Source organism: Pholcus phalangioides, unplaced genomic scaffold (genome assembly GCF_987345545.1).
Source record: "Pholcus phalangioides strain wild (caught in Gottingen) unplaced genomic scaffold, Ppha-v1.0 ptg000011l_1, whole genome shotgun sequence".
Taxonomy (NCBI): Eukaryota; Metazoa; Arthropoda; class Arachnida; order Araneae; family Pholcidae; genus Pholcus; species Pholcus phalangioides.
In genome coordinates this window covers 52520584-52547099 of record NW_028301604.1, presented here as the reverse complement: position 1 = coordinate 52547099, position 26516 = coordinate 52520584, and the positions used below count along the sequence as shown (strand labels likewise).

The window sequence follows — 26516 nt, the reverse complement described above, 5'->3', positions numbered from 1 at the left end:
CTCAGGATGGCTATATAGTATATGACCCTGGCGTCATCTACTCTATCGGCTGCATGCTCCGGTTTAAAGGGAAGAGACACAACACGAAAATGAAGGGAAGATCGCTGAAACGCGCGGCACACGACGCTTAACTCACTAGAAGCAGTCTGCCAATCATGCCCGATGTAAAGTGCTGTCGTGAGCCGTATTGCGCTCTATAGGAAAACAGTCGTACTGCTTTTCATATTGATGAATAGACGCCGTGTAGCGCTGGGTGATTCACGTTGCGTGCGGCATAGAAAACCTGCTAGTAAAACTCGGCTTTTAAAAGTGACAGCCTGAGCCACGTCTGGTTTTACAGGAGGGGAGGGGGGAGGACGAGCCGATCAGCCGCTATAGCTGAACCCACTTTTTTTAACCTTTTAACCTTCTGAAAATAACTTTCGGGTATCTTTATGTTAGGGGTCATTCAAGTATTACGTCAGCATGGATGGGGGATTTTCGATTTGCTGACTTGATGACGTGGAGGGGGGGGGGGGTTGGATGATTCTTACGTCATCAACCACCCTTTATAAAAAAATATGAAATATTCTTAATGGCGCCTTACTCGGTGCGCGAAAAACGAGTAAAACTTTTATCTAGTTTGTCGGCACCTGAACTAACATTCTCCCTATTGAGTCCCCTACAGAGCCACTCTAGTGATCTTGAAATACTTAGCGGATCCAAATGCTCTGGAGCTGTGCCGCGCGTCATATAAGTGATCCGTGATTATGCCGCAGATCATTGCATTTTTAATTGGGTTGCTGTATTTTTGAAATATGACATCCATATTTTTATGGGCATCTTTTTCTTAGCCACCTCGTTGGACATTTTGCCTGTTGTGGCGTTGTATTTGTATCTCTCTCTGGCAGAAGTGGCCACAGCTCAAGCAAGATAAAAACAAAATTTATTGCAAACTCAATACATCACTTCCGATTTCTTTAAATCATTTTAATACTATATACTACTGCAACTCTCTCTCTTCTTTCTTACTACACTTCTCAATACCTAATCTTGATCATCATGCTCTGTTACTGTTCAAATTTGTGTTCTCTTGTCGCTTGTTACTCGTGCGTACAGTCACGGCATATCTCTTTCTTTTCAGCTGAAATTGCTACCCATCATACACTTTATTCTGAAAGTTGAAGTCTTGGAAACATTGAAAAAGAAATTAAATGAAAATCAATTCACAAGTGGGCTTCTTTTGTTTTTCTGTGGGCTTCTTTTATTGTCTAGTGGTGCAATTTTTTTTTCGGAGGGGGCGTGGCCCCATGACACCTTAAAAACTCCTTACTTTTCATTTTGAAAATTTTATATGAGCCCTGAAGAGTTGCTGCAAATATAAATAATTTTGTAAGAAAAATCTTTGTTGGCTGTGGTTTTTATTTTGAATAATTGGAGGGGGAATGAATATCACTTTTAGAATTTTTATAATTTATGTGATGCTGTTATGAGTTATATTTTTGACTAACACTTGAAGGTTTTAGAACACTTTGGTGATGACAGAAAGCATGTACGTGGATTGATTATTTTATGAATTCTTATGATGTCGGGTAACAAATCAAAACTTGTAATTTTTGAACCACTTCTACACCTATATTTTTGAGAAGAGGGAAAGTTTGTTTGCAAATTCAAAATAAATTTGCATATGTGCCCCGCCCTTTTTTTTTTTGCTGTAAAACTTGTAAGTTATGAAGTTTGCCATGACTCCTTAAAAACTGCTTGAAACTCCTTAAAAAGTCCTTAAAAACTCCTTACTTTTCATTTTGAAAATTTTGTATGAACCCTGGAAGTTAGGAAATGACACTAGATTTCAGATAAGTTCTAACCAGACCAAATGATGTCATTGTTAAATCAAAGTTTGCCTGTGTTTTGATTTATCCATTGAGATATCCTGAAAACAAGCCCTTGGAAATTTTTTGTATTCATTATTAGCTATGTTTTCACTAGTGCACTTTCTTTCAATTGCTTTCAGTGTTTGATTTTTTTTCTCTCTGAACTCTTTTGCAAGCCTCGAGTGGCATCTTTTTTTCTGTCTTCACGTATATATGGCAAAACCTTTCGATTCAGATGCTGATGCAGCTGATACAATTTTCACATTTTAATGTTGAAAAAAATGTAAGCAAATTAGCATGATAAATATGAATGAAATCATTCAAAATTGCTAAACTTTTTAATACTTAAATTAAAATTACTTTTTACAGTTACAAAAAGTGACAGAGTTTGGTGGCCTGCAAAAATTAAAAATATTTTTGTACAAAAATCAGAATATCAAAAGTAAATACTTTTATATGTTGTCTTAATCAATATCTAAACTAAAAATACCACTTTTGAAGGTTTGTAACACAAAATTTCTCAGGAGTTTTCTTGTCTCCCCTCCCCCCCACCATAAACCCAGGGTACACCCCTCTGAAAATCGATTGTATGTATGCCCCTAGCTGCAGTTATAATAATGTTCTTTAAAATAAAATATATATAATACTATGCAGTATGAGAAAATAGCAAAGATTATTAGTACCAGAAAGGGCAGGGCTGGTTCCTCACAAGTTTAGACCCTGGGCAAACTTGTGACTGGGGAGGCTCTCTTTTACACTGCTATCCAGTTGTAATTGTGGCTGCAGATGCCCATACTTTTGCAGTGTTTTTTTTTATTCCTTTTTTTAGTTAACAACTCTGTTTATAATGGAGTTGAACCTAACAACAGTATCATTACTATTCCTGTGTGATGTCATGAATTGGTCCTGACGACCTTGACCATGGCTTCATTTTCCTATGACATCACCTAAAACCAAAGCCTGGAATTGGTTGGCTCTTTGGCTGCCAGACCAGTTGTGCCGTGACTGCCCTCTATATGAGAAAGGTGTGCCATTGTGTCGATGATTATTTTCTGTTTACGTGCTGTTGCTGATTAGCATTCCGTTGTGAGCTGAGCCATTTTTTTAAGGTGAGTGAAGCCTATTTCTGAACTTTAAAGTTTTTTAAGATAACCGATGAAGCAGAAACATAGCCCGGTGTGTCACAACACCCAGTTGCCAAAAAATTAGGAACACCCTGCTACTCACCACTAATATTGTGTGGGATTTCCTATGGCTTTGATGACAGCAGATATTCTTCTAGGTATGGACTACAGATTGCTGAAACTGTTGAGGAGGAATATTATCCCATGCTAACGAAATGCCAGCTCTTAATTCCTTCAGATTAGAAGGTGGTGTTTTGGAACTTTTAACAAACCTTTCAACCTTGGCATACAAATTCTCAATTGGGGTGAAATAGGGTGACTGGTGGGGAGCATAAAGGCAATTGAAACTCTGAATCATCTTCCTCAAACTAATCTGAGATTATTCCAGCCCCTTGGGAGGGTTCATTGTCCTGCTGGAAATAGCCATCATCATCTGGGAACATTATAGCTATAAATGGGTGCACATGGTCAGCAACGATGTGGAGGTAGGCACTGGCATTGACAGATGTTTCTAGTGGAAATGTGAGGCCAAGAGTTTACCAGGAAAATGCTCCCCAGACCGTGATTCTGCCACCACCCACTTGAACCGTTGTGATGTGGCATGCAAGATCCATGGCTTTGTGCGGCTTGTGCCACACATGGATCCTGCCATCAACACCATGGAAAAATCTTGACTTGTCAAACCAAGGAACTTTTTTCGATTCATCAAGTGTCCAATTTCGGAATTCTCTAGCCCACAAAAGCCATTTTCTTTGGTTTTGCAGTGAAATCAAAGGTCAGTCTTCTAGAGCATACAGATATGCTATACAATGATCCTGAGCTGCATTGTGCTGTAATTTGTTGCATTGTAGCTCTTCTGTTGCCGCACACAATGTGTGTCAGTCACCTGGCACCTCTTTCATTCAAAAGTGATTTCTGCCCACTATTCCGCTTTCCACTCAAAGTTTTTTGGCTTAGCTGCTATTCTTTGAAGACTTGAGATACTGATGTATGAGAAAAGTCAAGAAGGTTAGTAGCTACTTCAAAGGTTAGGCCACTCCCCACCCCCCCCCCCCCCCCATAGCACTCACATCATCCATCCAACCTTCAAATTGAAAAATAAAGTCTTCAAGTTTGGAACCATTAACACTCGAAGTTTAAGAAATAAAACTGATTTTCTCTTATCAATCTTGCTTAGTCACAATCCCCACTTTCTTGCAGTTACAGAATCATGGTTAGACAGTACGATTTTTAATTCCAAAATTTTACCACCTGGTTTCAATGCTTTCTGAAAAGATAAACTCTCGGGATGGGGTGTGCACTAATCTTCAATAATTCTATCCCCCCTTACTGAAATCCCTTTAGATTCTGACCACTGGCGGCTTCTGGTTTTCACTTGTTTGTTCAACTTGAATCGATCCTTGAAAGTTTCTCTAATTCACATTCCCTTCTTATCACTGGAGACGGGAACCTCCCAGGAATCGACTGGAAAAATATGAAATCACTGTCTGGCAACCACCAAATCAACAATAAAAGTCTTAGACATCTTCTATAAGCTTAATCTTATCCAAACCTAATTAGTACTAATAAGAACTACTATATTTCACTCCAGCTCCACCCTCAATCTTATCGCTAACCTCTAACCAAGTTCAAATTCTTGATACCTATGCTTCGAAGCTTGTTCGGATCACATTATCCCATCCATTGTTTTCTCGCTTCAAAACTCTGTCCCTTCCTACAAACTCACCCCCAAGTGTAATTTTAACAAAGCCAATCAACCCTTTAATACAATCCATTCTTCTCTCCCATTACAATGATTTTCTATCGATAACCCCCCTCCAACGATATTCATATCCTTTGGAGAACTTTCAAACTTATTATTGACAAATGTGTAGCGATAGTCCTTAGATCAGCAGAGACATCATTCACCTGAAGAGAAAAATCTGTCGTGCCACCTCATAATATAAATCCTCACTTTCTACCTCCACTCAAAGTCTCAAGGACCTCATCTGTACCCAAAAGTCCAAGTACCTATCCCATTTCTTTACCAAATTACCTAAAAACAAATCCTACCAAATTTTGGAACTTCCTCAGACCTAAATCAGTTGGCCCCACTTCTTTCAAAATCTCAAATAAAGACGTCTCTTCTCCTCCAGATATTGTTATTGAATTCAATTTGGCTTTCTGCTCAGTTTTCTCAGTTGATCCCATTCGCCATAATACTTATTGGTCGATTCTGTCCATAACTCAAACCTGGTCCTTTACACTAAAGAAGGTATTTTAAAGTTGCTAAAAAGACTGAAACCCCATTCTGTAGGCCCGATGATAATCCAAACTCCATTCTCAAATATAGCACTGAAGAAATCTCAAACTATCTTCTAATGTTATTTAATGTCTCACTAAATACCACCATCCTCCCCATCGATTGAAAATCAATAAAATTATTCCCATTCATAAATCCGGTCTCCTTATTACTTCATCCTGAAGTAAGATATTCAAACATGTTATAGCAAAGGAAATCCACGCCCATTTAGACTCATTAACTTTTTTTTGTAAACCAACATGGCTTCAGACGATCCTGTACTTTTTCATCCATGACCTTTCCAAAGCCATCGATAACAAGTTACAAACCGATATCATCTTGGAGTTTTCTAAAGCCTATGATAAATTCCCTTACAATATACTTCTCCTTCCAATAGACTTCTCCTTGAACTTTCAGATTTTGGTCTGAATGTCCAATTGCTCAAATGGTTAGAGAAGCTTTCCTAAAAAATCGTAAACAGTTATGTCTAAATAAACTTTTTTTCCTTCACCGCAACATTGTACTCATGACGTCTGACTTCTCCGCTACCAAACTCCTCTTTCAGTTCCGTTTCTGATCTTTAAACTCGAACTTAATCTCCACCCACTCACTCCTCACAGACTTATCTCCTGCTTAGCCATGTTTTATAAGATTACTCATGGCATTTAAATTTCAATACATCCAGTATTATAACTAGGCTTTCTTATGTTTCCAATAGACTTGACCACTCTAAAAAATTAAAACCTATTTTTGCCTCTACAGACTTTTAAATACAGTTTCTTTCCTAATGCTAAAGTTGAATGGAACAAGCTGCCCCCACTATTGTTAATTCCCCCCCCCCCCCACAATCTCAAATTTCTTGTTTACTGGAACCGCCCTTTCTGATGCCCACAATCATGCCATGTTCAAAGCCACTCAAATCTTTTTTTTTTGTAAAAAGGCAAATTGCAACTTTAACTGATGCTTCTGACTAGGAGGAAGCTTTTTATTAGCAAATCCAGTTTCTTACATCTGCGCACGGGCTGCATGCATGAGTAAGAGTGAGAGGTGCTCCTAATTTTTTTTATCACTGAGTATACACAGCATCCTTTTAAGACATTGCCATGGAGTATTATTATGTATCAAACGTGTGTCATTGCTATCAAAATAAATTCTGCGTTTGGCAATATTATACGCGTACAGAAAAAAGACTAAAATATAAATAAAAGACATCCAATTGTGAAAACCTCCCAAAAGTTAGAGGACTCTGGGCACGTACTCCATTTGCCAATGCAAAAACACACTTTTGAAGGAACTGCTTCGTATCTGATAAGGACAGTCCTGTAATAGTTGACTAAACATTCGTTGTGCACCTCCACGAAGTGTATAAAAAAATGTGGAAGAATCAGGTCCTAAGTCAGGCCAGTCAGTCATCTTAACAACACCATGGACCTCTGGGAAAAAGGGATATTCCAGGGTGTACCAATTTACATACTTTAAAAAATCGTAGCATTAGATTTCATTATCATAAATATCCCTCCTATACATATAATGCCCCAATGGTGCCTCTGGGTTGTCCCATGCATTGATCTGGTTCTGAGAAGAGTTCATGAATCATTTTATGTTTCAATATCAAATCATATTTCAACTATCATATTTTTTTAAATGGGCAGTACTCCAAATTACACAGCAATGCTCTGTAACACAAGCTGCTCAGCAAAATATATTTTTTAAAAATCAACCTACATTTTGATATAAGATTTGATCAAAAATTTATTTTCCAAGATGTTTACTTGATTTATAATTTTGTAATTATAATTACCATCAATTTAAATTTGTCATTAATGTCTCAAAATGCATTACATGATTTGATGTCTTCAAAAATGCAAAGTTTCTTTGGGCGATATCATAGAAATCGAAAAACTTCGAAATCCGAAATAATGAAGGGTAATTGAATGATTATCCACGCCTGGTAGATAATCAGGCATTTCGAAAAAATAGCTGCCTTTCAACAAGTTTCAGTCACACCTGAGTATTACATCAGATTTCACGTGCCCCAGTGGAAAGATCACTTCCGCAGAAAAAACGCACCAGTGTGGACATAGGTATTGTCATTTAAACCACTTATCAGTTCTATCCAGATGTGATACAGTTAACACTTTTTGTGTGCAATGTGATTTTTTTTCAAATTTTTTTTTGGATATTTGCAATTTAAAACTCCAATTATCATGTCCCATTTTTTCTAGCTTGATTTTGGATTAATTGATGGTGTTACAGAACTGTAGTGTGAACTTTCTTTGGTTTATATCTATCCTTTTTTGGGCAGGGAGGGAGAAGGGTTAATAAGTGATTTTCTACATATATTTGCAAGTTTTGAAAAGAATAGATATTTATTGAAGGGGTTTGTTTGTTTTTTAGTTTATTTAACTAAGCAGTATTTGAGCGTTTCTTAGAATCTCTCATTGTATCAATATTAACAATCCTCAAGTAGAGCATCAAACTTTGTGAAAAATGGGGCACATAAATCACTCTGTAATTGTCATGCATATGGTCATATAGGTAGTAAATTATGTCACAGGGATTGACGAATTAAAAAAATATATAAAAACATTTTGCCAGCAGGGATACACTGATTTACATCAGCTTGATTTTTTTTTTAAAGAAATCATTGATTTAAATCACGAAATTTGAATTTTATTTTCCTTATATTTAACTTTAACTATATTCAAGTAGAAATAACCTAGTACTGTATGCATGTTATTGTAATGTGGTAAAGTACTAGATTTTTTGATTACAAGAAACACAAAAGATCCAGTAAATGCAAGCTTGAACCTCATATGTAGGTACAGTGCAGAAGGATACCTATTATATGTCTAAATTTGCTTTGTTGTATGGAAAAAAATACAGAAAATAAAGGGAACTAATCTCATAGATATAACTGAATTAAGTATTTTTAATGCATTACAGCAGGTTTCCCTAATTTTCTCTTGAAAAAAAACAAAAGAACTTGTGGGTTTTGAAAGGAAATCAATAATCTCAATAATCATGAAATTTATTACTTAGGCAGATCTATTTCATGATTTCATCTTTCAAGAAACATTGTGTCCCATATTGGCAGTATCCTTAAGTTTTGTGTGTGGGCATTCGGACAACACATTTTAGTTAAAGGGTTGGTGAAACAGCCAACAAAAGAGCCATATTTCTGCATCTGTTGAAAAATTATATTCCATGTGTATGTTTTAGCACCATGGTAACTTTGAAAAAGTTGAGTAATAAAAAAACTCAAAATTAGTTTTTGTATAAATCAACAGATTCATCACATGACATTATGTAAGCACTCACCATCTTTCAGTGGTCAAACTATACTATTTCATGCTATTTTCTGATAAAACTTATGTGACCATTAACAAGAAACATTAGAAGATTTTTCTGCAATATGATAATGGGAGATAATAATGGTACTAAAGACCATAAATATGCAGGGTGGGGAGCAACCATAGCAATGTCCAGAACTTCTGTAGGTAATCAAATTATAAGTAGAAATATTAACATCTGTTGACCCCCCAGATGTTGATCTACTCCAGTGCTCATGCAGCTGTGTATGCACCTGATGGATAGGGCCGTAAGGGGCAACCATAAACATGGCCCCCGCTCTGTCCCTTGCGGGATATAAGCGGCGTAAGGGGCAACCAAGGCACTGCCCCGGGGCCCCAAGACAAATGGGGCTTCACATAAAATTGACACTTGTTTTGTATTTTTTTTCCTTTTTAAGGGGCCCCAAGAAAGTATGCTACGGCTCTGCTGGTGGAGCATCCATGTCACTACAAAAACTGGTAGTTTTTGACTAATTGCATAGGGGAGAAACTGTCACAACTATCTCACATTATTGACTGCAGAGCTAGCTCTATTAATGAGTTCAGGGACCTAGGAACATGCATGTTTCTAGGGCTCTTGAGTACCATTTTTAAATAATTTATAAATCTTAGCACACTGGTCTTTGTCCTTCAGAGGGCAGCTGGTGTCTTGTTTAATTTTAAGACTATCACTAGCAGGTGATGATAAAGTCACTGCTGCTGCTTCATTGAGAAAACTAAAACAAAAGTGTTAGAACTAAACTGCCCTCCCCCCATCAAATAATACAAGTCTCAATTATGATCTTGCTAAAGACAGAGAATGTGGAGTAGGCTAATCTAGGATTAGCAAATTTTTCTTATGATAACACAATTTCCATTTGAGCTAAATATTTTATATCATCATTTTGGAATTCAAAGTAAAATGTCAGAAAAGACACTTGAAATTTATAGTGTTGGAAAAGAAACTGGATCTTACTGTCATAAAAAGTGTTATGCAAAAGTGAAAAATCTGTTACCCATTACATCATTGGACCCATCGGACAACAATCTTTTGATCTTGAGTGGAGTAAGTTCTGAACATTTATCTACTGTGTGTGAGCATCAGAGCTTTTTTCTCAAAGAAGTATGAAATATACCCTAAAGCATGCTTTAATCCTTTTAAATGTCATGAGAAAAAATAAAAGATTTAAAGATATTAAACTTGTATTTTTCACTGAAAATAAATGAAATAGATGGTTTTTTACAAAATCAATTCTAGGGCAAAAAATATGCCATACTTATAGGGACAAAGTGAATAAACACATCAATAAATTAGGTTAAGAAACTGAATATTGTGAAGAGATGAACAATGATATTGATGTAGAAATAAGTAATTTGGAAATGTCAATTACTAAACAAGAAACTCTTGAAAAAATAAATTCATCTCTACAGAACATAGAAGAGTCATCAGTTAAATTTCATAGGGTAGCTCCACAGTACAGGTCAAACTATGCCAAAAGAAATGTTGAATCTGCCTATAACACTTTAAAATCAAAGGTTTGTAATGTTTTTGAAGAAGAATTACCAGAAAATGAATCTCAAAGCACACTTAATGAAGATATTAAACAGAAAGCAAATGATGTTATTCTGATAGAGTTAATTCGAAAAAAGACTCAATTTAACCATCACAACAAGGGAAATGTTTCAAATTTTAACTCTGGCCGCTGCTTCATGGAATAAGGAAAAAAATCTGTGAAGAGTTCAATGTCACTGAATATGCTGTGCGAAAAGCAGGAGAGCTTTTGTAAATGAAAAAGCAAAGGTGAGCCATTGTGTTTTTATTATAAAAAGAATCAAAAATTAAATTTCAACAATTTTTTTGCAATCTAATTTTTTAATGCAAAGGTTTAAATTTTCTTTCCTAGTCATAATCTACATTTTTTTTGTGAGCATTTTAGTGGAAATTTCATCTGAATGTATTGAAAATCTGCAAAGTTGTGATATACACTGCTGGCCACCGTAAATGCAACACCCTGAAGGAAGCATGCAAATAATATGAAATTTACAACATGCATTAGCGGAGGTGAGATATGCAAATGATTAGAATTTCAGCGCAGACGCACATCACGCGCGCCTGTGGCGCCACTTCAAAGCGCTATTTAAGGCTTGGAGATTTCGACGATTTGAAGTACGGCAATTGTGTTTTTCTTGTGGTTTTTTCAAAAAAACGATCAATTATGCCTCGTAGAAAACAGCGATCATCTTTTGATCAAGTATCCGAGTTCGACAGAGATTGTGGATTATCTTTCAGGGAAATCGGTAGTCGTGTTGGACGAAACCAAACAACTGTAATGCGGATATGTGATCGTTGGATGCAGGAGGGTACGACGGACCGACGTGTTCGATCGCATCCACCTCAGTGCACCACTTCACATGATGACAGGTGTATGGCAGTGACGGATCGCTCAGCCACATCACGAACCATAGCACAGCACATTCAGTCTGTACCGCATCATCCAGTGTCTGCACGTACCATTCGACGCCGTTTACAGCAGAGTGGTCTGTCCGCAAGACGTCCATTGCTTCGTCTACCCTTGACGCAGAACCACAGACGTCTCCGCCGCCAATGGTGCGATGAAAGAAGGATGTGGATGGCACAATGGAATGAAATTGTCTTTACTGACGAGTCACGCTTCTGTCTGCAACACCACGATGGTCGGATTCGAGTCTGGAGACACCGTGGAGAGAGGATGCTGAACAGCTGCGTTATGCACCGCCACACTGGTCCTGCACCGGGTATTATGGTATGGGGCGGTATTGGATATCACTCTCGCACTCCTCTAGTACGCATTGCCGGTACTTTAAAAAGCCAGCGCTACATCTCCGTGGTGTTGGAGCCAGTTGTCCTTCCTTACCTTCAGGGCTTGGCCACAGCCATATTTCAACAGGATAATGCGCGACCACACGTGGCACGCATTGTCCAAAGGTTCTTCGTGAATCGCCAGATTGAATTGCTTCCCTGGCCAGCTCGCTCTCCGGATCTTTCGCCGATAGAAAACATGTGGCCCATGGTTGCTCAACGATTGACCCAGATTACATCCCCAGCTGCCACACCAGATCAACTTTGGCAATGCGTGGAAGCTGCTTGGTCTGCTGTACCCCAAGAACACATCCAAAGTCTCTTTGAATCAATGCCGGGGCGTGTGACAGCGGTGATCTCTAACAATGGCGGCTACTCTGGCTACTGATTTTGGCAGGAACCACACTTCACAGAAGTCTATAAATTTTATCATTTGATGCTTGGTCAACATGTTATCTACAAAATAAATATTGTTGCGATATCTCTTGTCTTTCTTGGTGTTGCAATTTGGGTGGCCAGCAGTGTATTTTCACAAATAATATTGCTTGAATGGGGTTGCCTGAGACATCATTTGTGAGGCTAGAAAACATTTTTTTTCTCAAAAAGTTTTTGAGATATGTACATGAAATTTTGCATGGTCAACAAGGATGGTAGAAGTAATAAACAAAAAATAATAATTGGAATCTGGGATGATGGGTTGCATTTCAGTATCTAGTTGAATGATTTGAAATTGGAGCGATCCAGTCTTATTTCAGTGAATTTTGTGTTGTGAGCCAGAATAAATATATGAACGCTCAAAAAACCATTTTTTTCTGTTAGTCTTTTACTTCATATATTTAGCAGAAATTTAAAATAAAAGTTGTTTTGGTAACTGCTGTGCCTCTGGTCTAAAAATATGTTAGAAAAATTGTATTTTTTCTAACAAAAAATTCCACAAAAACAAAGTTTACATAATTTTTTTGCATGTAAATTTCAAATGTAAGCATATGAATTATTTTTATTCATATTTTGTGTGTTTTTTTGAACACTTTAGTGAAAATTTCACTTGAATATATTGAAAATTGAAAAAGTTACGATTTATTTTCTCAAACAATGCCACTTAAAAATTGAGCCTTGGAAAAGTCATCTGCATCAATTTTTGGGGGTACAACAAATAACGGCGACCTCACCGCAGCAAAAAATTGCTACCGCAGGAAGTCCCCCATCGAGGGGTTAGCGCACCAACCTCTCGATCAGTATAAAAAGCAAGCCTGCCATTCGCATTCGGCGATAAATTGTAGGTCCCGGTCTAATTAGCCCTTGTGTGCAGAAAATGACCGTGGTGCGACAAAAATGATCAATGATCATCATTTTTTGATAAACTTCAACATTTTTTTTTCTCAAAAAGTTTTATTAATATGCAAATAATATTTCACACGATTAATAAGGATGGTAAAAGCAACAAATAAAAAAAAATCATTGAAATCTGAGACTATGGGTGTCATTTTGGCATTTTGCTGGGTGATTTGAAATGGAATGACCCTTATTTTCATCCTCTTTGCTACCCTTTAAGAGCTTCTTTAAGACATGAAAGATCGTAATCAATACTTTATTAATTTTTTTTAATACTCAAATGAAAATACTATGTCGGCTAATGTTTACAATTGGTACTAAACAGTTTCCACTCTATGTGAGCATTTCTGCTAAGTAAATAACAATAATCACAAGGGTTTTGATAACTGGCTTATGCAAACATTAATTCAGGAAAGAAAATTCAACTGCCTCTGTGGGAAACAAACCACTGTCCCCTCACAAGCCTGGCAAGTGTACTAGACCACTACACTACAGTTTTTGAATAATATAGAAGTAACAGACATATTTTTTCTTTCCTTAGAACAGTAGTTCTTAAAGTTTTGATCACTGCCAACCATTGTCAGGAGTGATGCAGTAAGCTGTCCATATGAACGTGTTCCTGTATTCAATACCATGAGATGGTTCTTTGTTATACTATTTTGGGGAGCCACATAAGATAAAAGTTTGAAAACCACTGCTCTAGAGCATATATATGCCGAACAGAAGCGTACAGTGACAGTCAGACCTAACTTAACTAATAGCTCATATATACTAAAATTAGCCACCAGATGGTCATGCATGTTAAAGTGGTGCCACTCTTCTCAGTTTGTACAAGAGGTTTTTGACAGCTGATTTATGATAAGATGAATTCAGCTAAATTTGATGAAATTAATAAAATGTATGCATATATATACATTTACCAGTAAATGCCAAAACCATTTTTCTGATGTTAAACATCTTTCTGTGGTAAAAGCTGAGATCTACCAATCTTATCTACTAACGATGCTATCTAGTAACAGATGCTGCATAGGATTTCATTTTACCATACTTCTAAGATACACCAACCATAGCAATTTTTGAATTCTATACAGGGATTAAACATTCAACTAGTGTGTTAAATTATGATAACATGATCCTCACACATATTCCCAAGGGATCAGCATGATCCGTCCAGGGAATTTGTTAGTGTTAGTAAACATCCATGCCCGAACCAGGATTCGAATCCAGACCTGCACAGTGAAAAGCTAGTTCCCTAACCACTCGACTGGCACTCGAGGCATTGCAAAGACAAGACATGAAGACAATCAATATCTCATTGCAAAGAGGAAAATTTGATGTGTCTAATAATAAGTCTTACCTCATTATAATGTCATGAGATGGCATAATAGTATTGCAAACATGAAGTATTAAAATTTTCTTGTCACATAGCAAAAATTGGTATAGGAATCTAGTACCATGTGCCTATGGCTTGTTTTAATGTATTGTCTTGCATATCCAGCAATCATCCTTTGTACTGTGTCAAACATCTTGTGTTTATATATTATAATTTTGCACCATGCCTATTACACACACACGCATATATATATATATATATTTATTTATTTTGTACTGTTCTGCCCACATATTTCCCCTTATGTCATTCCTCCCAGTCGCTGCACTGTGTCTTGCATTGTACTGTATCCCTGACAATGTCTATTTTCTCCCTGTATTTTGATCCCCTCATATTTAATGTATTCATTTTTAATGTACACCTACCCCACTCTTGTATACTTTGCTCCTTGCCACAACCATATCCTCTAGGGTGATTTGCTTACATTGCTTCTGTGGCAGAGCCTGGTCATGTTTGGTTCATTCTGTTACCTTGTGTGTAGTGCTGTTTGATTCATTGTAACTTGTTCTACAAGTATGTAGTAAGACAAAAACAAATAATGAGCATTTGAGAAATAATGTTGCAAAAATGTTGATTCTTTCTCAAAATAACATGAGATATGACTAATAAATGATTTTTTAAAAGCAATTAGAACTTATATTAGAAGATTGAGGGGGAGGACTGGTGAAGATTCCAAAAAACTCTATCACTTTTATACTGAACTAGAGCATCTCAAAGAGACTATTTCACCACACACCAACTCCAGTCGTATCGCAATACTGTAATTTACTGCTGTAAATTAGTTCAGTTGGAAATGAAGGCGCCATCTATTATGGTTGCCTCAAGCTCATTAGGGAAAAATCTTATCTATATTCTTCCCCTGGTTTGGACGTGGGACCTGACAGAATCTTCACAGCGATAGATGAGCATCTTACCACCACAATACTCGGGTGCCCCTCAAAGAGACTGGCCTTTTAAATAAATTCTATATCTCCAGCGCTGCAACAAAGGGAGCAGGCAGGTCTGATGCCATGGGTGCTGGACCCAAAGATACATCAGATTCACCAGTCAAACGTTCTTTAAATATTGCAGAGATGCAAAATTACATACTTTCCCCATCTGACCAAATATTTAGTTGTGGCCTGGGCTGTTTCAAAATATTTTAATAACTACCTCCAAAATGTGCCTTTCAAAAGTTAAATCGGGTTTGGAACTGGTGACATATACTGCACACCACATAGAATAACAGTCGACATTCAGCTATTAGAAACATCTGCTTGTCATTGGCCTACTCCAAGTCTGCTAATGAATCTTTCTCGTCTCTATTGGCAAATTTTGCCTGAAGAGCATTTAAATTAATTGGCTTTCTCAACATATCTTTATTAACAGTACATGAATTAACTATTCATCTGGACATGATCTGTATTCCCATCATAGTCAATTGCTTTGGTGGTGGGTATGATGGGTCTTAGGTGCAAGTAACCTTAAATTTTTAGTGTGAATAAATCTTTTAATCATCTACCTACAAAACTGGCTGCACCCCCAAAACTTTGTCATAATGAAATGCTTTTTAAATGGTCATACCTCAAAAAATATATGAAACATATAAGGGTTTTGGTGAGTCTATTGCTTGATCATCTTGAGGCAAATCCAACAATACCTTACTGATGTTAATACATTTTCCACATCAGGCACCTGGTCGGAGGTAGACGTTTTGTAACAAAATCATTTTACGCTATATCTCAGTAAGTGTATTTACAAGATAGGGATACATTTCTTTGAGACTTTGGCCTGTAATACCCTCATTTATGTGAAGACGTTTCCATTTTTAGTTATGATGCCAAAAAAAATCATTATATGTAATGAAGTTTAAAAGATGTGTTCAAGTTTAAACTTGCGACCACATCGACATGCGTCAATGACAGAGCTTACTGTTGCAATGTATATGCATATAATGAATTTGCATCATCATCATGGCCCCCTTCAGCCTTTCATGTCTATCTCTGCCTATGCATATTGATTACACAGCCGCCCCCCCCCCCCACTTATTTTTATTTCACTGAGTTTTATTGAATAGAGCTTTCAAAATAACTATTTCTTATAAAACTTTTAAATGTATTACAGTGTAATGATGGCAAGTGATGAACTTCAAGAGTTTGGTCAAGTGAGAGTATATTTAGATGAAGATTTCACAAACAGTGAGAAGTTTACGGTAAAGTAAATTTTTGTTGATAAAATGGATAAGAAAAGTTACCTGTTTTGTGATGTTTTAAATTTTCTGATCTGTCCAAAATTTCATTACAAATAAATTTTATTTTGTGCAGCATCAACAGACTCATTTATTCTCACCTAAAAATTTCATGGCATAGCCTGTATAAATCCAGATTTTTAAAGAGTATTTTCAATCAAAGCAGAGCTAGCAGGACTTGATACCCAAAACATTGTTTTGCACGTTCAAATGCAGCTTGAACTGAAAAACCATTGCATTATGAATGCTAGTAAATATACCGTACCATATTATAGTCAAACTTAGCCATTGTTACTTTTACACCAAGAATAAGTTATAGGACTTTTGTAAGCATCTTATACAAGCCAGCACTGCAAAATTAAGGAACGTTTTATTCCTACAATTCAGTATGTATTTTGATTGCTAGATATATTCTAATGTTATACACACAATACGGGTATTGTTTTAAGTATCAGTTATTATCTAGATAATTTAATAACAGAAATCAGCATTACATATACATGGTGTAAAAGATATTTTTAAACACTCATCTGTTATAATAAGTGTACAGCAGATATTTATATCTATACACATATACAGACAAACCTCTCTTTCTTGAAAACTCTATATCTCGAAAAATGAAAAAAATTGTATTTTCTATACTAAATTAATGAATTTTCACCTCTCTGTCTTGAAATAATTTTCCAAAAACTCTCTATCTCTCTCAAAGGCCAAGCCCAATGATAAGAAAACACAAAAATTCCTTTTCTTTTTTGCAAAAATTCTTTTTCTTGCTTTTCTCCGGAGGTGAAAGAAACTGATAAGAAAGGATTATTCATATTACAGCTTTGTATTATTCATATTTATTGTGTTGATGAATCTTGTCTACATAGGCAGTGATAGACTTGGAAGTCTGGGGGAGGGGCGGCACGATGATGATGATGTCAATTCATCTATACATATATGCATTAGATCAGTCAACTTTACCTTTGATGCGGGCAATGCCCCTCCCCCCCATATCTCCACCGATGCTTGTCTATCATAGGCGGATACTGTGATTACTGTGATTGACAGAGGGGTGGATGCCATGTGTGGATAGCTTGTTCAACATGACAGAAAGTCAGCCAACAGTTAATTCAAAGTTGCTTCAAGGAAGCTACAGGTTTCAAACCAATCATCTCAGTGATGAAGGAATTAGATCTGGTGAACCACTCGAATTTCAACGAATCTCAGAATAATGTTGAACATGGAATTTCAGAACATTAGTGCATTACTAAAAAAGCATATAGTTCGGTATTTTTTAATTTATAATCAACGAATTTCACGCTGTTTTTGGCATGTTTTTCCTTACAAAAATCTCTATTTCTCGAAATTTTTTTTGGTCCCGTCAGTTTTGAGATAGAGAGGTTTGACTGTATAAGCAGTTAAATAAATTTTGGAAGGTCAAAAATCATTTTGAATTGAAGAATATCAAATCATTACACAGTTTTTCCTTCAGCTTTTATGCTATGTTTTATTCAAATTGTATGTTTTATAAGAACAAAAATATATATACATTGTCGAAAATAATTCTGTAGAGAATAGAGAATTATTTCACAATCACATATATATATTAAGTATCTATGCTTTGTATAACATAGACACTTTAAACATTAAATGTAATTAATGTGTGTATTTCCAATGAGAATTTTTATTTGTGATATTTGACAGTTTTTTTTGACGTAGAGTTTTCGACGTGACAGTTTAAATCAAACTGTCATGCATCAAAAACCTGCTGACCCTGGCTGCAACTAGATTCTTTGTGGATCAGGGCAAGCATATATTTTCCCCCCATAATGTAGAAGGAGCCGTTGAAGGATGAATTTGAATTCTAGTCCAGCGTTGGACACCAGACCCGCCTGTTCCCTCTTAGTTTCAGCCCTATATCATAGCTGCCAAGTCTCCCGAATTTTAGCTTCATCGCTCGACCTCCCGAAAAGTTCCCCCCCAAAAATCCCCACTTATGAAAACAATCCCTAAGGAATTTCTTGTGGGGCATGAAGCCTCTTTTTTTTTCCCTTTTGAAATGACGTCACACGTCGTAAATGGGGAAATTCCCTTTTTAAGGAAGTTTTACAAACCCTCTGATGGTAACAAGAAAGTTGTTTGTCTTATCGTGCAGGGAAATGGCTTAGCAGCCAATAGTCCTGGATAATAATTGAAGATTCTAGTGACGCGCATATGGTTAAAATTTCTTTTGTTGAAGTTACGTACGTGCGATATAACAAAGCATGAATACTGATAAGCAAAAACATATTTAATCAATTTTAAAGATACTTATTCTGATGAATTTCCTTTCATCAAACGTTCCAGAAGAGGGCCGACTTTTTGTACAAGTTGTGTTACGGACATAAACATCGGTCATGGAAAGACTGCCATCATCACTCGTGAAATGAAAAAAAACATCAAGCAAGTGTCACAAAAAGTCAGTGTTCTTCAAAAATTGGCGCTTTTTTCCTTCATCCTCCGATGATTTTTGGGTCATTCGCGCAGAATGTTTGTTCACATCGTTTCTGATTGAACACAATATTTATTTTTACATCATTGAAGTTTTGGCCTCCAATTTCACTTGTTTTTTGCGTAGGAATTTTATTCCCAAGGGTTTAACTTCCATGTGTGTAAAATCCCTATTTTAATTTGACTTCAGTAGGGATTTTATTCCCTATGCTTTAACTTTTATGTTTGGAAAAATCCCATTAAATTAAATTAAATTTAATTAATCCCATATAATTAAATTTTATTTATTAGGGAGTGGTTTTAGCATAAAATACGGGTTTGCGCGAAAATCTCCCAAATTTTCATTTTCAAAAGTTGGCAGCTATGCTATATAACCTGTATGGGTAGATTCAACATTTCAAGTACTTTTTCCTCTGATACAGTGTATGTGTATTTCATCTCCTTATGTTCACTTGATTTACATTGTTTCTGAAACATTTGGTGAAGTGCAAGACTAGTTTTAAAAGACAGTGATCGCCAGAACAGTGTGTGCAACTTGGTAATATGAGCATTCCTGGTCCTTCAATTATAATGTCTTCTCTGTTTGAAAACACTTGCTGGAGAGAAACTTTTTCAAAAGCAAGAAGACTGAGTTATCTCATTGTCTCTCAGTTGTGCGCCTGGGAAAGACTGTCTTTATGCATGGACCCATAACTCTAGCATGGCACAGAGCCTTAAGTGCATACAGTAAGGGGGGCGCTCACGGCAGTGGGACATAGTACTATGATTTTAGTGAGTGAGAGTGAAATTTCTTGTACAGGGTTTTCCAGCAGGTGTTCTGCAGAATCAAAAGTGACGGAAACCCTAAAATCCCAGAACCTTTTAAAGTTTTCATATCACTTTCACCTGAAGTAATTTTTTATTTTGATTTTTGTTGAGAACTCGTGCACACTCTAAAACAAATTCAGGTAACCTATTGGGATAATCAACCAGAAGGAGACACACAATATTCCTGTCAGGGTTTAAGCTACGGTCGCATTTTTCGCAAAATGCAAAAGAAAATCTTAGAATGCGAAAGAAGTGGTAGCCACTTTCGCAAAAATGCGTACAGGAGGTACGAAACGAGTAAACATCCAATCATCAATCGCTACATTACCATTTTAGTTTTTTGCTAAAGCTTTTCTCCCCATTTTCGCTTTTTTGCGAAAGGAATTTTTTATCTAGCTTAAACCCTGATTCCTGTGTGTTGGCTCCTTCCTTTATTTCTTCTAATTTTCCCCCAAAATCCTTCAGACAACACTGGAGTCAAGATGGTTAAAACCATGATGGTTTTAATTGCATTTTTTTTTTCAAAAAGACAATTATTCACTTTCACTTATACAAAGAAAGGGGCAAAAATATGTATATACATGCACAACATGTTAGACTGAAGTAATTTTTGATACACTGAGTTACATGAGAGTAGACAAGGGGTAACTTCGTTACCCATACTGACAACAAATAATGAAGCTAAAACTAAAAGTCAATAGTGAAATTAGTATTGCTATGTTAAAAGCGCGAGAATAAAAAAAGAAATGCGTGCATGAAAAAAATATGCATATCAGCAAATCAAGGAAATATATGCACTGAGTATAAAAAAAATAGAGGTGGCGGACAGGAATTTATTTGTAAAAAAATAAGCAAATCGCTTCGGTGAAACACATCAAAATGTATAAGTTTACATCTGAGTGTTAAAATAAGTTTTAATATTTGGTATGTTAGCAATGTATTGTTGAAGTTTAAAAGCAGGAAATGGTGTTATATTTCGCAATTCAATAGGTAAAGTGTTATAAATTTTAGGAGCAATGTAAAAAAAAAAAAATGTTTGCAAAAAATATTTTTTCTATGTGAAGGAATCTCAAAGACCACATGAGGTCGTCTCAAGGAAACATTCATTTTGGGTGTGCAAAGATTTTTGTTTTTGTGCAGAAAAATTATTGCTTTATAGAATACAAGTTGTCATAGGTTTAGGATATATTTATTATATAAAGAAATGTCATTTGAAGTTGAGTATCCTAAAAACTTCAGAAACTTCAGAATTGAATAGTTACAATTGGTAGTAAGTTAGTCTTATAATCGCAGCCCCGTGTAAGTAGACCGTATTGTAATGATTAATTTTTTTTATTATATAATAATCATTCTTGAGAAAAATTACCCATGACATTAAAATTTTCAAAATCATATTAAAAATTACTGAAATAATTGGAATTTGCATTGCTTAAAGCTGGAATATTTTTATATCACTCTCCTGAAGATTTTAAAGAAAAAAACGTACAATTTTCCAGTTTTTCAAAAAAGTGGGGTTTTTCCCCATATTTAAGCAAAGATAATGCATCAAGTCTAACTCTTTAAATTGTCAGTAATAAAGTCTCAAAAATTGTTCAAAAGAAAAGAACCAAAATTCTGGACATCAGTGTTTCTCAAACCATGCGTCGTGGCTCTCAGGGGTAGGGTTACCAACCGCTCTCTTTTTTTATGTCATTTTAAGTGTCCTCATATGTTTCGAAAAATTCACCTTATTGTTCTCCTTTTCAGGTTTCCAGAATTTTTTTTTTTTTGGGGAAATTTTTCTTCTCCACACTCTGAAATATATTTCTTCATTGATATGAGTGTTTTTTTTTTTGTTTTTTCCCCTGCATGCATTCAACAATAACCGTCGAAATTTCAAGAATTTTTTCCATTTCTGCTTTTTTTAGAGTTGGGAAAAAAATATTGTTGTGGCTGGTTTTATTTGTCAGAATAGTGGCACCATGTATTGAGAAAATTGGGATAAGTGACATCACTAAGGGTGCATGTGCAGGCGTCCTCCTTTCTCAGGTTACGTAGGGTTACAACGATCCTTCTTTTGATGTCATTTCAAGGGTCCTCCCTCATTTTGGAAAATTTGCCCTTTTGTCCTCCTTTTCAGGTTTCTGGAATCATTTTTTTTCCCCATTTTTAAACATATATTTCTGCATTGATATGAGTGTTCATGTGTTTTTTCCCCACGAGCGTTTAACAATAGCCACTGAAATTCCCAGAATTTTTTCTGTTTTTTTAGCAGTTCTGTTTTAGAGTTGGGAAAAATTAGGGTGACCATACGTTCCTTATTTCCCAGGACAGTCCCAGTTTTTTCTGTTTTTCTGGCTATCCCAACTTTTTTTGCAAAATGTCCCGGTTTTTCACATACAATGAAGAAGCAAACTTGATTTTTTATTCATTTTATTTATCAAATCAATGAATAAAATTATCTGTTCATCTCAAATTATATTATGACAATTATTACTACAAATAAGAATATTCATCTCACATATTTGTCATGTTTTTTATTTTAATTCACTGCAATTTGAAGTGGTGCTTCATTTCCCATGATTGGCGACTTTTCTGTGATTTTAGCACGAGTTGGCAACTTTGCTTACTTTTGACATCATTTTTGGCAATATAATTGGCAGTGTTCCATATTTTCCTACATTTCAAGGATAAATTTCCGTATTTTTCTTAAGCAAATATGGTTAGCCGAGGAAGAATTACTGTTGTGACCGGTTTTATTCATCAGAATAGTGGCGCCATCTACTGTGAAAATTGGTATTAGTGACGTCACTAAGGTTGTGCGCTCAGGCGTCCTCCTTTTTCAGTATTCGGATCTTCAATTTGTTCTACTGGCGTGGATGGATCTGCATCGTGTTCTCCCTGGTCTACGACTATAAAGGAGATGTTCAGCAGAACATGGAATCCCAATGGTGAGATCCACCCACATCTAATAAAACAAATTTTTGAATTGAAAACTTAAATGTGAAATTGTTCTTAATGAAAAATTGAAAGTTAACCTGTGTGTTAATGTAATATCACAAAATCAACTTAATGTAATAAAGTAATCGATGTGAAAAACCTGTTTTCATTTCTTGCTTGTTGTCTGCTTTAACCGGATATTTCAAACCGGGCATGTAACTCTCAAGGGATGTTACAGACTCAATCCCATTGGACCAACTTGGCATTCCTAATATAGGGCAGGGGGCCCAAAATTGGAGTTGTATCAGGACGACAACTACTTTAAAAAACATGGAGAACGCTCGCATAAATTCCACAAAAAATTGAGCCCCATAAAAACCAATGAAAAAAGAGAATTTGTAAATTAGAGAACGTTTGCTCAAATGTCATAAGAAACCAAGCTTGATGAGAACCAATAAAATGCAGCGAACTTAAAAATTAAGAAGCCGAGCCCCAATAAAACTTTTTTTTATTCCCAACTCTCGTTCTACTCTGCAGTCATGCTTTCTCATACTCCCATTCTCGTTTGCATACCTGGATGGCTACTTTTGTTCTCTGGCCTTTATTGAAATTTGCAGGTATAGACGACCAATTTTGCAGGCCTGTGAAAAAATCTGCATTCGTTCTGATTCTTAGAAGTGATGGGCTGGCATTTCAACTTCAGTATGCATGTTGTGTTAGCATGTGTCTAAAAATAGCTACTGGCTTACTACAGCACTGTTACATACCTTTCTAAACACATTCTACCTCATCACTAGTTTCAAAGTTTGTATCCTCAGCCATTCCTATTCTCTGTCTCTCCTCCACCATTCTCCCCTCTTTAGTAGCCGAGAAGCCAACTTCAGATTGATCTTCATTTTGATATGGATTCTGAACCTTCACTTATATGAAATTTTGCTCCCATGATTCCTAGCACAGCAATTTATAGTACAAAAAATTTAATTTCAATTTGTTATACACGATTGACATTTTCACAAAAATAGCGTGGCAGTGTCCAACACTGCCTAACCTTTTTTTTTATCAGTATCACATACCAATGAATGTTAGTATCTGTCATGGGGAATTATTGTTCTATCATGAATTATATTTTCGGTTTCTTCCACTTCTGAAATAAAACCAGAGTGAGATAAAGATGTTCTACTCTACCCAGAAATTTGTAAGAAAAGCTGTTTCTATTCTCTGTAGTTTTAGCCATCTAGAGAAGGACCTGGATCCAATTATAGCCAAAGATGGAGCAGTCCTATTGTAATTACATCCATGAATGTGTTTGCTTTATTCTGTTGATAATTGAAATTTAAGATTCTTTTTAATGTTTAACTAATTTACTTGAAACAAACCTCTCTATTTTTGCAGCAATGAAGGGAACAGCTCTGCTTAACATTCTAATCATTTTTTTTTTCAGGCATTAGGGAGCATGTATTTTATTCATAACTCTCTGAAAAATGTTCAAATATGGGATTTCCAAGGTATTTGATTTAGATTTTCTCTTTCATATGTTAACATTGAAAAATTATCAGTTTCATCTCAATTTAGACTCTTAATAGCCTGTCAGCCCCACCCTTGTGTGGGCCATGTGAAAGGACACCCATTTTTTTCCCCTCGAAGGAAGAAAGTTGTGATTTTTGCAATTATATCATCCTTTTTTTGCCGCACAATCTTTATTGACTAGCTATAGCAAATGACAAAATCGTGCAGTATGTGTGCGTGTGATAGAATGAGAGAATTTGAGAAGAAAAATCCAGAACTAGAATAAGGTCTGTGATGGAATTGGCGAATCATTCGCCATTAATTGTTTTGTGAGGTAAAGTACGTCGTGGCAGGGCTGTAGCAAGGATTTTTGCCACCCTCACTATTCTAAAATTCTATAATTTTATAACAGTATTCTTTGCTCCCATCTAAAATGACTACCTCCTAAATTTTGCCTTCTGGGGCAGTTGCGCCCCCTCCCCCTAGTTCCAACTCTGCATCCAACGGAGCTTGAGGTATTGATTTACGTGCCTATTTATGCTTTGAAGTGATTCTTTAAAATGAGAAAATCTGCCAAACTATTCCGGGAAGCGACCGATGAACCATGAATTAGGTTAGGGAATCCCGGGGGTGACAAAAGTTTGTGAACCACTGGAATACAGTGAAAAACTTGCAGTCCAGGCCGACACCAGAGCATGATGATAGAGCAAATAACTAGTGTCTTCAATATCGGTCTTCAAAATATGTGAATAGAAATATGTGAAGTCCATCCTCCAAAAGGACCCTCGGTTGGTTTAATATTTCTCTCCCAGATCCTGCAGCAGGGCCCCTAAATTGAGATTTTTGATGCGCACAGACCAGTTCGGCACGGGCTCCTGTATAGTGAATTTATTGTGAAAAATAATAATTAAGAATTATCTCAGACCTTCGAGCTGGAGTCCTGTCAGCCCCTACTGTGCTTCCCTGCATGAGTGTATGGGTCATTGACTGTCGGAATTGGAAAATTTGCTTGCACTATGTATGTGCCCTCACACGATGGTTTCGTCTCCTAGAGTAATGTTTTCTCTAATTTTTTATTTTACCCTCGCCTATGTGTTCTGTCTTTGCGCTGTAGTGCGATCAGTAAAGAAATGGGCTTATTTGTGCACATTTTATTTAGACGACATTTTCTTCTGATGCACATCGCTATCTGGCAATGTGCATCGTTTATAACTGCAAACCATCAGTCTTGGCAGTCTGCGCCGATAGTTTAACCGATGAGACAAACTGCTTGTCTCTCACACTTCTCACCACTCAACGATGTTCTAGGCTCTTTTTGCTGTTTTGAGCCCACTATTGCTATGCATCTCCTCAGTGCTTTGATACACAACACGGCTATCATGCACATGGCTTAAAATCGCAGGAGGCGTTTTCAACATTTGTGAATGCACCCCCCCCCCCGAGCTTGTTTCGGAAAGTTTCACCATAGGTGCCAAAGGAACTCAGATACGGCGAAAACATTGCGGGGTCTAGGGTTGCCAGACGTCTGTATATACGGACCCTGCAAGGACGTGTTCAGGGATGGATTATATTGAATATTCATGAATTACTGAGGGTTTAGGTGATCTTGCAAAGTTCCTTGGGAGCATGGGGATACAGAGATGGGTGGGTGATCTCCCTATTGCCCCCCCCCCCATTTATTGAAAAAAAATTGTATTGGTATAAGCAAAAGAGCAGGGGGGGGGGAACATTCATCTCTCCCCTGATAGAGAAATAACCTATATCCGCTTATGGGGGAGGGAAGGCTATGTGGCTTGAACCCTTAGGATCCTGCGGGGTGTTTTACTCAAAGGAAATTTAAATTAATTAAAAAATTATTGATTATTATAAAAAAAAATTGAGTTTTTTATTGTAGTTGGACAAGGGTCCCCCTCCCAGTGAAAGTAAATGTAGTAAATATATTTAGTAATATTTTTCGGGCTTGTAGAAAGATTCTGGCATGTATTATTGTAATTCACATGCTTGACAGGCCATTTAAATTTTCTGAGATTTGTCCAGCCCTGATCTAATACCAGAGGGGAAGAACATTTGGTATTTCATTTGACGATATGTAATCATCATTTTATTTATATACCCACTTGCGCCAAATATAAATTGATCTTATCTAAGCTCTTTAAATGGTCGTCCTGATGGCTACCCAAACATAACAAAATGGATGCAAACCTGAGAACGATTTTAAAACTATTCAAAAGCATTAAATTTTATTGCTTATTATTTTTGTGCTATATATGAATGACCATCTAACAGCTGAGGTGCCTAATATATATACGAACATGTTCAGTTTAACAGGACTGGTGGATGTGTTTGAGGTGTTTGGAACCATTGAATGTTCGTTCATCTTGAGCTTTATATATAGGAAATTTCAATTTTTGAATAAATTCTGGGTTACTGA

At 36.4% G+C, this 26516-nt stretch overlaps 1 protein-coding gene across 4 annotated transcripts in view; it reads left to right on the top strand.

Moving 5' to 3' along the window:
* Positions 1 to 26516, top strand: part of 5PtaseI (inositol polyphosphate-5-phosphatase A) — a 150160-nt gene that overhangs the window by 29095 nt on the left and 94549 nt on the right. For all 4 annotated transcript variants that reach the window (XR_016193602.1, XR_016193603.1, XM_089239657.1 and 1 more), the window contains 2 exons: positions 16255 to 16342; positions 24021 to 24084. Coding sequence is in view for 2 of the 4 variants with exons in the window: in XM_089239657.1 (XP_089095783.1) it covers positions 16255 to 16342; positions 24021 to 24084 (152 nt within the window). In the remaining 2 variants the exon portion in view is untranslated. The remainder of the gene's footprint in view (positions 1 to 16254; positions 16343 to 24020; positions 24085 to 26516) is intronic.